At 49.9% G+C, this 11,834-nt stretch overlaps 1 protein-coding gene across 4 annotated transcripts; it reads right to left on the bottom strand.

The window, feature by feature from the left end:
- Positions 1–289: 289 nt before the first annotated feature.
- znf76 (zinc finger protein 76) lies at positions 290–11,725 on the bottom strand. 4 transcript variants are annotated; one of them, XM_062486369.1, is made up of 13 exons: positions 11,607–11,725; positions 9,952–10,031; positions 9,752–9,835; positions 9,497–9,574; positions 9,008–9,237; positions 8,745–8,858; positions 5,418–5,619; positions 3,945–4,124; positions 3,600–3,803; positions 2,013–2,101; positions 1,423–1,551; positions 1,232–1,336; positions 290–1,029 (listed from the first exon to the last, which is right to left on the bottom strand). In XM_062486369.1, the coding sequence occupies exons 1-13, from the start codon at positions 11,621–11,623 to the stop codon at positions 940–942; spliced, it is 1,602 nt and encodes a 533-aa protein (XP_062342353.1). In that variant the 5' UTR covers positions 11,624–11,725; the 3' UTR covers positions 290–939. The 4 variants fall into 4 exon arrangements, with proteins under 4 accessions (XP_062342353.1, XP_062342277.1, XP_062342386.1 ...); XM_062486293.1 differs by lacking the exon at positions 11,607–11,725 and adding an exon at positions 11,266–11,577; XM_062486402.1 differs by lacking the exon at positions 11,607–11,725 and adding an exon at positions 10,331–11,239.
- Between the last annotated feature and the right edge of the window lie 109 nt (positions 11,726–11,834).

Below are 11,834 nucleotides of genomic sequence, written 5' to 3'. Positions count from 1 at the left end.
GTACAGCAACTGTCAGCTATGTCCTAGAGCGAGCATCCACTAAACCAACTGTGGCCTTCTCAAAACATGAGCACTGGGAAGTAACTTTGTAGGTGTGATGTGCCCCTTGTTGTGAAGCATAGGTACTGCAGACGATCAAAACAGGCTTCATTTTGTAAAAAATAACGTTTTCTTTTTTTGGCGGTAGACTGCCATCTAGTGTAGAAATTTGGTGGAAAGGTTTAAACTCACATTCCCCCCCCAAAAAAACACACAGAACTTTTCAACAACAAAAAAAACACACAGAAAGAAAAGATAAAGCTAGTTTATTGACACATGTGTGAAGTCATGCATGAACCCCAAACTTGATATGTCACAGAAAGTTTGTGTTTCTACCTCTGTGCTTGTCCACCTGCTAATCACAGATGCAGACGAACAAGCCTGTAGCTCTTCACGTCAACACACTTTGACAGTTTCTTCAGAGAAGACTTGTGTTATTTCCTAGTACCAAGTACTTCTCAGACCAACTCACAATGTCCACCGACTGTTCAGCACCAGTAGAACTTGAAGTGCCTGTGGTCGGTCCCACCTGAACTCGAACCCAAACTCATAGTCAACGTTTTAAAGTGTTAAAGAAGCAAACCGAAGCCCTGCAGCAGTCCCTGCTGAACCCTGTTAGCCTGAGCCGGGCCACACAGAGCTGCATCTCCAGGATACTACACCATGGCAAAAGAAAAGTCAAAAAGGCCAAATAAATAAAATCCCAGCACTGACCCCAACTCTCTCTCCCCCCCCACCCCCGGTGTCATCATGACCAGCCCTCACGGCCCCTCCTCTCAGGGTGTGATTGGTTGACGGTTGTCTTCCACAACTTCAGAAGAGGAGTGTTCCAGGGGGGGTCCTGGAGGTCTGGGAGTGAGCCGGGTGCCAAGCCCCCCTCAGAGGGGTGCAGGAGGGGGGTCAGCTGTCCCCCTCGGGGACCAGTCCTCCGTGCTGGATGGCGGCTGTGGCCATGCTGATGGCCTCCTCCAGGGTCTGCTGGTCCTCCAGCTACACACACACACAGCGTTATTGGTACGTTCCTGCTCACCCTGGGCTCTAGCGCTACACCAGCCTGCGCTGGCGGACTCCCCCAGAACACACTGACTGGTTCACACACGGTTGTGGCTCCTGAACCACGTCAGACGTAACTGCCTCGGTGTTTCTATCTAGGATGTTTGGAGTAAGATAAGGCCTCAGAGGCCGGTCCCACCTGGACGGCTATCTGGGTGCCGTTAGCCGTGGCCAGCAGCGCCACCTGCTGGTACAGAGACGCCGTGCCCCCCCGCACCAGGCCGTCCGACGTCACTATGGCAACCTAGACAGATGACATAACAGAACTATCCAAAGTACTCTTGTGGTAATGTGTGTGTGTGTAATGGGGGGAGGGGGGGTGGCACATACTGGCTGCAGCTCGTTCCCTTCCCCGGTAACCATGGTAACGTGTCGCTCCGTCTGCCGTCCCGGCACAGCGATGGTGGTGCCATCCTGGGTCACCATGGTGATGGCGTGCAGATCGTTGGGTGACAGGCCCTGTGGATGGCAAACAGCTGAACCCCTCAGACGACCACAACACTACTCCTTGTGTAACCTTCTCTACTTCCTTAAACACTGTTTGTTTGCTTGTTATGAAAATCAGAGAGCCCGTGACATCACAAACTGCATGTAATATGTCAAACATACATGGTTTTATTTTCACGTGTGTGTCCCTGAACATGTTCGTTTCCTATCCTCTTCCCTCAGATCTCCAGAAGAGTCTGTAGCTGCTGGAAGGATCCTGAACAGCAGAGAGCAGCTCCCTGACACAGTCAGCCCAGCAGGAGAAACAAGCCAGCCACCTCAGACCCTCTGCTAGTGACACGCCCCCCTAGAGAGAAGACCCCTCTGCTAGCGACACGCCCCCCTAGAGAGAAGACCCTCTGCTAGTGACATGCCCCCTTGAGAGAAGACCACTGCAGCCCAAACACAGAGGAGGAAACAGGATGTGATCAGACCTGAGGCTCCTCCTCTTCCTCCTGCTGCTCCGCCCCCTCCAGGTAGGAGTCTTGTGGTTGGTCAAGGGCGGTGTCTATCGCCTCCGTGTCTGTCCAATGACAGAACGTTTTAGTGGCATTGTCAACATGCAAGGTAAAGACACATGTACATACATATACAGGGCCTCGCAAAAGCGTCTTCAAAACCCTGACCAATTCTTCTACTGATATTTTGTTCTCATTGACATTTGATTTGACCACATTATCAAACTCAAAATCAACTGAGGAAAGGTGGCAGGTTTGATATTGTTCCTAGTTTCTAAGAAGACGTGGGCACTTAGTGAGCGGCCCACACAGGCCAGTGCTGCAGAGCTCCTGATATGGTGACCGGTGCACCAGGACTGAAGTCTCCAGCACATCTGAAGGGGATTGAGGGTCTCTCTGTTACTTCTCTCACAAGTCGTCTTCTTGTTTGAGTTTTCAGGTGCGGCCTTCATTTGCCTTCAGATTCAGTCTGACTCAGGATGTTTTAACATAGATGCTTTTATGAAGAGAATGGGGAAGCCACTATAATAGTCACTGAAATGACTTAAGTGGAGGCCAAGTGTGGGGTGCTTGTGTGAACTGAGAGCTTCACCAGCACAGAGGCTGAATACTTATGCAAGGTTTTAGTCGTTTCTGTTTACAGGTTGTGTGCGTGTGTCACACATTCAAAGATGTTAGTCAGTTCTGAAACAGCTTGTGCGTTTTTGTGTATTTCTGTGTTTGTGTGTGTCCATATGCAGGGCTTGAAAATCACTTTTTCCCTTGGTAGCACTGGTGCTCCCAACTTTAAAAAGTTAGGAGTACCCACCGAAAATGTTCATATTGTCTTTTCATGTCTTCAAATGTTGAGACGCGAGTTAGCTCCCCCACGTGACAACAGAGCGCATTGACAAGGAGTGACTGCCGGCTAATATCAACCAAAATTAAAATTAAGAACTTTAAGATTAAGTTTAACTGGTTATGTAACATTGGATAGAACGGTAGACCGGTCACTGTATCAGCTCACAGCATGCACATACTGTGCAGTAGGCTAATTAGTGAGCGTTGTGTAATTCAATTAAAACAAGTCGCACCATAATGATTATTTGCCCTCGCTCAAATGCTCCCAAATATATTTTCAGAAGCACAATTTCAGAAACATATGAGACCAAAATGGTTGCAATTTCAAGCCCTGATATGTATATGTGTCTGTTTTAGTGTGTTTCTGTGTGTGTGTTTTTATGCGTGTGTTTTTGTGTGAGTGTGCATGTGAGTATGTTATTTAGTGTGTGAGAGAGTGAGTGTTTCTCCCTGTGTGTGTGTTTCTCCCTGTGTGTGTGTTAGGTGAGAAGCCATTCCAGTGTCCGTTTGAGGGCTGTGGCCGCTCGTTCACCACCTCCAACATCCGGAAGGTTCACATCAGGACGCACACAGGCGAGCGGCCCTACATGTGCCCCCAGCCGTCCTGCGGGCGCGGCTTCGCCAGCGCCACCAACTACAAGAACCTTTGTACTTTGATGTGTTTCTCTGTGTGTGTGTGTTTCTCTGTGTGTGTTTCTCTGTGTGTGTGTGCACCAGGCCTACCATCCTGCTCCGCGGCCGTGTCAAAGTCTCCGTGGCTGGTGCGCTTGTGCATGGCCAGCGTGGACGTCTGCCGGTAGGTCTTGCCACAGTGGCTGCAGCTGTAGGGCTTGCAGTGTGTGTGCACCACGTGGTGCTTGTACAGGCTGGAGTACTCCGTGAAACGCTTCCCACAGTTGGGGACCGTGCACAGGTACGGCTTCTCTCCTGGAGGGGGGGGGGGGGGGGAACGGGAGTTTGTGTGAGTCATTTATGTGTGGTTATGTTGATGTGTGTGTAGCTGATAGGAGTGTGTGCGTGTGTCTGTGTGAGTGTGTGTATGAGTGAGTGTGTGTTTCCTCCCCTCACCTGTGTGGATCCTCATGTGGTTCTTGTAGTTGGTGGCGCTGGCGAAGCCGCGCCCGCAGGACGGCTGGGGGCACATGTAGGGCCGCTCGCCTGTGTGCGTCCTGATGTGAACCTTCCGGATGTTGGAGGTGGTGAACGAGCGGCCACAGCCCTCAAACGGACACTGGAATGGCTTCTCACCTAACAGAGACAGAAAGAGAGGGGGTCTTACTGGTGTCTCCTACTGGTGTTACTGGTGTCTCCTACTGGTGTTACTGGTGTGTCCTACTGGTGTCTCCTACCGGTGTTACTGGTGTGTCCTACCGGTGTTACTGGTGTCTCCTACTGGTGTTACTGGTGTGTCCTACTGGTGTCTCCTACTGGTGTTACTGGTGTCTCCTACTGGTGTTACTGGTGTGTCCTACTGGTGTTACTGGTGTCTCCTACTGGTGTTACTGGTGTGTCCTACCGGTGTTACTGGTGTCTCCTACCGGTGTTACTGGTGTGTCCTACTGGTGTTACTGGTGTGTCCTACTGGTGTCTCCTACTGGTGTTACAGGTGTGTCCTACTGGTGTGTCCTACTGGTGTCTCCTACTGGTGTTACTGGTGTGTCCTACTGGTGTTACTGGTGTCTCCTACCGGTGTTACTGGTGTCTCCTACCGGTGTTACTGGTGTGTCCTACTGGTGTTACTGGTGTGTCCTACTGGTGTTACTGGTGTCTCCTACCGGTGTTACTGGTGTCTCCTACCGGTGTTACTGGTGTGTCCTACTGGTGTTACTGGTGTCTCCTACCGGTGTTACTGGTGTCTCCTACTGGTGTTACTGGTGTCTCCTACCGGTGTTACTGGTGTGTCCTACTGGTGTTACTGGTGTGTCCTACTGGTGTTACTGGTGTGTCCTACTGGTGTTACTGGTGTCTCCTACTGGTGTTACTGGTGTGTCCTACTGGTGTTACTGGTGTCTCCTACTGGTGTTACTGGTGTGTCCTACTGGTGTTACTGGTGTCTCCTACTGGTGTTACAGGTGTGTCCTACTGGTGTTACTGGTGTCTCCTACTGGTGTTACTGGTGTGTCCTACTGGTGTTACTGGTGTCTCCTACTGGTGTTACTGGTGTGTCCTACTGGTGTTACTGGTGTCTCCTACTGGTGTTACTGGTGTGTCCTACTGGTGTTACTGGTGTCTCCTACTGGTGTTACTGGTGTGTCCTACTGGTGTTACTGGTGTCTCCTACTGGTGTTACTGGTGTGTCCTACCGGTGTTACTGGTGTGTCCTACTGGTGTGTCCTACTGGTGTGTCCTACCGGTGTTACTGGTGTGTCCTACTGGTGTTACTGGTGTGTGTCCTACTGGTGTTACTGGTGTCTCCTACTGGTGTTACTGGTGTGTGTCCTACTGGTGTTACTGGTGTGTCCTACTGGTGTGTGTCCTACTGGTGTTACTGGTGTGTGTCCTACTGGTGTTACTGGTGTGTGTCCTACTGGTGTGTCCTACCGGTGTGTGTCCGCACGTGTTTCTGCAGGTCTCCGGAGGTCTTGAAGGCCTTGTAGCACATGTCCTCAGGGCACTTGTAGGGCTTCTCCCCAGTGTGTGTGCGCAGGTGGGACTTGAGGCCGTAGCCCGTGGCGAAGGCCTTCCCGCACGACGCCAGCTCACACCTGTACGGGCGCACGCCCGTGTGAGCACGCTCGTGCACCTGGACACATCACACAGCACAGCACTCACTAACACATTACTGAGGTCAAGTTGGAGTGTTAGCATTGCAGGGTCTGTGTTATGATTCGGATGGTTGGTGGCGTTAGTGTAGTATGTGTACTACTTTGAGGTGGTGTGTTGTGGTGTAGTGTGTGTGTGTGTGTACTTTAAGGTGGTGTGCGGTGGTGTACTATGTGTGTGTGTGTACTTTGAGGTGGTGTGCGGTAGTGTAGTATGTGTGTGTGTGTACTTTGAGGTGGTGTGCAGTGGTGTACTGTGTGTGTACTTTGAGGTGGTGTGCGGTGGTGTAGTGTGTGTGTGTGTACTTTGAGGTGGTGTGCGGTGGTGTAGTATGTGTGTGTGTGTACTTTGAGGTGGTGTGCGGTGTTGTAGTGCGTGTGTGTACTTTGAGGTGGTGTAGTATGTGTGTGTGTGTGTGTACTTTGAGGTGGTGTGCGGTGGTGTAGTATGTGTGTTTGTACTTTGAGGTGGTGTGCGGTGGTGTAGTGTGTGTGTGTACTTTGAGGTGGTGTGCGGTGGTGTAGTGTGTGTGTGTACTTTGAGGTGGCGTGCGGTGGTGTAGTATGTGTGTGTGTGTACTTTGAGGTGGTGTAGTATGTGTGTGTGTGTACTTTGAGGTGGCGTGCGGTGGTGTAGTATGTGTGTGTGTACTTTGAGGTGGTGTAGTATGTGTGTGTGTGTGTGTACTTTGAGGTGGTGTGTGGTGGTGTAGTGTGTGTGTGTACTTTGAGGTGGTGTGCGGTGGTGTAGTATGTGTGTGTACTTTGAGGTGGTGTGCGGTGGTGTAGTATGTGTGTTTGTACTTTGAGGTGGTGTAGTGTGTGTGTGTGTGTACTTTGAGGTGGTGTGCGGTGGTGTAGTATGTGTGTGTACTTTGAGGTGGTGTGCGGTGGTGTAGTATGTGTGTTTGTACTTTGAGGTGGTGTGCGGTGATGTAGTATGTGTGTACTACACCACCACAACCACCAGATCCTGCTCTCCAGACTTTCTGAGATGGGCATCACTGGCACTGCACTCCAGTGGATCTCATCCTACCTGTCGGGAAGATCCTACCAGGTTTCCTGGGGAGGCAAACTGTCAGGCCCTCGCCAGCTCTCCACTGGTGTCCCACAGGGCTCCGTCCTTGGACCCCTCCTCTTCTCTCTGTACACCACCTCACTTGGACCAATCATCACCTCCCATGGCTTCTCCTACCACTGCTACGCTGATGACACGCAGCTGTACCTGTCGTTCCCCCCGACCAATCCGGGGATCTCAGCTAGGATTGAGGCCTGCCTCACAGACATCTCCGCCTGGATGACCAAGCACTACCTCCAGCTGAACCTCGCCAAAACAGAACTTCTCATTATCCCGGCCAAACCCTCCATCTCCCACGATCTCTCAATCACCCTGGGATCTGCGACGGTGACCCCTTCATCCTCTGCCAGGAACCTTGGGGTTACCATGGACGACAAGCTCTCCCTCACGGCCCACATTGCTGCGGTCTCCCGGTCGTGTAGATTCACCCTCTACAACATCCGGAAGATCAGGAGATACCTGTCTGAGCACTCCACCCAGCTGCTAGTCCAAGCACTTGTCCTCTCCAAGTTGGACTATTGCAACTCGCTGCTCGCTGGTCTCCCAGCATGTGCAACCCGCCCTCTTCAGAGGATTCAGAACGCTGCGGCCCGCCTGGTCTACAATCTACCCAGACGCTCCCATGTTACCCCGCTCCTCATCTCTCTCCACTGGCTACCTATCATGGCCCGTATCAGATTCAAGACCCTGGTACTGACCTTCCGAGCAGTGAACGGGACTGCACCCGTCTACATCAAGTCTCTCCTGCAGCCTTACACCCCCACCCGTCACCTACGGTCTTCTTCAGACAACCGCCTGGTGGTCCCACCGCTCAAGAGCGCCCGGTCCCAACACAAGCTCTTCTCCTGTCTGGCCCCCCAGTGGTGGAATCAACTCCCCACCTCCATCAGAGACACTGACTGTCTCTCCACCTTCAAGAAAAGGCTCAAGACGCACTTGTTCCGGGAGTACAACGGTACTTAGGAATGGTTCGCTTGACCCGATGTTAGTTTCCTCAAGGATCACAATGACTCTTGCTTAGAGACTTGTTGCTCTTGTGGTCTTGTGGCTGATTTAAATTTTTGTACTCGCTGTGATATATTTTTTTTATTATTGTTGCTTGTTTTTTCCACAGGTACACTTGCACTTATAGCGGTTCATGTTGTTTAATTGTAACTTGTTTAACTACATGCTCTTATGGTTCTTCCCTTTGGCACTTACTTTGGTTGTTCATAATGTGTGCTTCATGTTTTGGCTACTCGCAATGTTTTTGTGGTCTTGTTGTTATGATCAGTGACCTATGCACTTTGTAAAGCTCTCTCTTGGAAGTCGCTTTGGATAAAAGCGTCTGCTAAATGAATAAATGTAAATGTAAATGTGTGTACTTTGAGGTGGTGTGCGGTGGTGTAGTGTGTGTGTGTACTTTGAGGTGGTGTTCGGTGGTGTAGTGTGTGTGTGTGTGTACTTTGAGGTGGTGTAGTGTGTGTGTGTGTGTACTTTGAGGTGGTGTAGTGTGTGTGTGTGTGTACTTTGAGGTGGTGTAGTGTGTGTGTGTGTGTACTTTGAGGTGGTGTGCGGTGGTGTAGTGTGTGTGTGTGTGTGTGTACTTTGAGGTGGTGTGCGGTGATGTAGTGTGTGTGTGTGTGTACTTTGAGGTGGTGTGCGGTGGTGTAGTGTGTGTGTGTGTACTTTGAGGTGGTGTGCGGTGGTGTAGTGTGTGTGTGTACTTTGAGGTGGTGTTCGGTGGTGTAGTGTGTGTGTACTTTGAGGTGGTGTGCGGTGGTGTAGTGTGTGTGTGTACTTTGAGGTGGTGTGCGGTGGTGTAGTGTGTGTGTGTGTGTACTTTGAGGTGGTGTGCGGTGGTGTAGTGTGTGTGTGTGTGTGTGTACTTTGAGGTGGTGTGCGGTGGTGTAGTGTGTGTGTGTACTTTGAGGTGGTGTTCGGTGGTGTAGTGTGTGTGTGTGTGTACTTTGAGGTGGTGTGCGGTGGTGTAGTGTGTGTGTGTACTTTGAGGTGGTGTTCGGTGGTGTAGTGTGTGTGTGTGTGTACTTTGAGGTGGTGTGCGGTGGTGTAGAGGCGTCCACAGCCTTCGTAGTCACAGCGGAAGCTCTTCTCTGCGACCTGCTGGTTTTTAGACGGCCCCCACTTCCCTTCAAACACCACCTTTACAAGGATGAGAGGACAAGCCAAACACAGGGAAAATAAACACACAAACAACAGGGGATACGAGCGTTGATGGTGTTGCTATGGATACACAAGACACGTCACATAAACAGAAAGTCATTCATCCAGTTCTCGGCCCCTTCCCTTACCTGCACAGTGGTATGATCCAGCAGGCTGTTAGCGCCACACATAGCTTCGCTCACATCGGTCTCAGACCCATAGCTGTCCAGGGTGCTGATGGTGTCTGGCTTGGCGCCTTCGTCTCCCGCCAGCTCCTCCAGAGCGCCCCCTGGCGGCAGCGCGGCTGACGGGTGGTGGATGTACGCCGTGCTGCCGTCCTCCAGCTGCACCGCCTCCACGCCGCTGGGGTCGTACCCATCTGCACGGGGTCAGAGGTCAGGAACTGAAGGAGGGGGACGTGTTACTAGACCTAGGACAGTGTACCTAAGGAAGTGTGCAGGATCCTGCTCTAAAGGCCAGCCACTTAAAACCTAGCTGTCATCATCTTCCAAAATGGGCTGGAAATGCATGACTAGCCGAATGACTGTGTTAATTCTGCTCCAAGATGGTGGGACTCCAATGATCATATCAGGATTCAGCAGTAAGAACATGGAGGTTGGGGTGAAGAGGTGGTCTACCTCTGGGTGTGTGATGGATATATGCCATGGTGCCGTCCTCCAGCTGCACCGCCTGGCCATCCTCAAAAGGGAGGGGCTCTGTCATCACAAACACATCTTTTCATTACATTTTACTCATAAGACATGGCATACAAAAAAATCTATCATTCTTCAAGCGCCAAATATCCTCAGAAGAATTATGAACTGTAATTGAGGGAGTCTGAGGGGTAGGTCCAAATAAGGTGTGTGACGATCTCTACGGGTGTGAACTCTGACCTTTGTGCTGCACGGTGACCTGCTGGATGTAGGCCGTGGTGCCGTCCTCCAGCTGAACGGCGTCTCCTTCCACCAGGTTCCCGTCTAGGGACGGGGAAACAGAGGGGTCACCGGTGTGTGTGTGTCAGCCAGGAGAGCATGGTGTCTGCTCACCTTTCATAGCCTGTTCAAGGGTTAAGTATGTGTGTGAGACCGCTCACCTTTGATGGCCTGTTCAATGTAGGCAGTGGAGCCGTCACTTAACGCCACCGCCTGCACTCCCAAACTCTCCATCTTCCTGCTGCTCCACCACACACAAACACACACACGAGATACCATTCTATTCATTTCTTTCCACAGTGCCTATATAACTCAGCAGAATTCTTATTTTTTTACTAGCTTTTTGAAGGTTGTAGCTACAGCAGTGTTTATGACACGTGGTTATAGCTACAGCAGTGTTTATGTCAGGTGGTCATAGCTACAGCCGTGTTTATGTCGTGGTCGTAGCTACAGCAGTGTTTATGTCGGGTGGTCGTTGCTACAGCAGTGTTTATGTCGGGTGGTTGTAGCTACAGCAGTGTTTATGTCAGGTGGTCGTACCTACAGCCGTGTTTATGTCAGGTGGTCGTACCTACAGCTGTGTTTATGTCAGGTGGTCGTACCTACAGCCGTGTTTATATCAGGTGGTAGCTACAGCCGTGTTTATGTCAGGTGGTCGGAACTGCAGCTGACAAGCAATCTGTGACAATCACTGTTATGCATTGGGAGCCTGTTCACAATTCAAGACTATTTTGTTGTGCCACTAAGTTGAAATGTTGGCTAGGGCTTTCACCCATGCTGCAGCCATAAAAGACAAACATCCCACAAACAAAAGTGGATAAAACATACAGCAAAGGTGCTACGAGAACCTAAGAAAGGCAGCAGAATAGAGCCATGTGGAGTAAAGGCATCAAAGTATCGTGATCATCAAAGGCCAATCTCCTAACAACGACTAAAACTGGATATCATGCTATGAAGTGATTCTGGCTTCGAACTTTATTAGTCTAATTATTTATTATGTTTGAAATATCTCTATTTTTTATTCTTTATCCTCAAAATGCGTATGTGTAGGAGAGCTGATAATCTTATGGGGATGAATAGGAGAGTCGGGGAACTCTTCCCTGGCCAGAGAGTTGATGAGAAGAGTAGTTGTTCACTCTTTGGCACAGCTAGCCTACAAAATACACTAAATTCACATTTCAATATATAATGAGGCTGTTTGGGGAATCTTCTTTAATAATTATTTGTGTCGAATTTCGGACATAAAGATAGGGGTGTGCATCATGGGTCAATATGGCGAACACTGGAGTGCATCCACTGAGCAACTGTCATGAAAGTTGGGCTAGCTTCGAGTGTAGCTAGCCACAGTAGCTAACAGGCTATCTTTACTTTAGCCTGCTAAATCTATGCAATATGCGTTATTTGTCACATCTAAAACAATATTTTTAAACTGTGATCACAGCTTTAAGACTTGTAGTCACTATACAACAAATTACCTGCACAAATTACTAATGTTAGACATTAGAAGCAGCCCCTTTGGTGCATTAGAAGAAGGCTAGCTAACTAGCTAGCTATACTAAGACAACAAGGCCTCTTCACTTCAAACTCGACTGAGCTCGATTTAGCCATTTGGCAGCACAACCAGTTTAGTCCGTCGGAACGACCGTTAATTAATCCCTATCAAAGCATATCTTGAAAATGAATAATTTCTCTATATAACTAAAGAACTAGTACAACTCCCTGAGCGTTCCCGCTTCCCTAGCCCAAATCCCCCATTTTTCTATCCCATCTCTCCCTCGGCTGGTGAAGTTGCAGCAGCGCAAACTGGGATACTCACCGCCAGCAGACCGCCATGCACCAGGGTTCAGACCCGCCCGGGAACCTGAATATTCACTTTAGAACACTTGATCAGTTTCATCAGAGCCCGTCTACGGATTATTAGACAATAACCCTAACCCTTATTAGACATTCTCTGGTTTCATTTAATTTTCTGATTCAAATGAGTGAATGAGAAAAGGCACAATTATTGAAAGTATCACTTCCATAAACTCATGAATTATAGCTA

Source organism: Osmerus eperlanus, chromosome 1 (assembly GCF_963692335.1).
Source record: "Osmerus eperlanus chromosome 1, fOsmEpe2.1, whole genome shotgun sequence".
Lineage (NCBI taxonomy): Eukaryota > Metazoa > Chordata > Actinopteri > Osmeriformes > Osmeridae > Osmerus > Osmerus eperlanus.
The sequence above is the reverse complement of the archived record's forward strand: the minus strand, read 5'-3'. Positions and strand labels throughout refer to the sequence as shown.

Excerpts from the sequence above, each read along its gene's own strand:
- znf76 (XM_062486225.1), bottom strand. The coding sequence starts at position 10,078 with ATGAATAGAATGGTATCTCGTGTGTGTGTTTGTGTGTGGTGGAGCAGC. Across the intron at positions 8,859-9,007 it reads TGGATCATACCACTGTGCAG|GTGGTGTTTGAAGGGAAGTG; the intron begins GTAAGGGAAGGG and ends ATCCTTGTAAAG. Across the intron at positions 1,030-1,231 it reads GCACCCAGATAGCCGTCCAG|CTGGAGGACCAGCAGACCCT; the intron begins GTGGGACCGGCC and ends GTGTGTGTGTAG.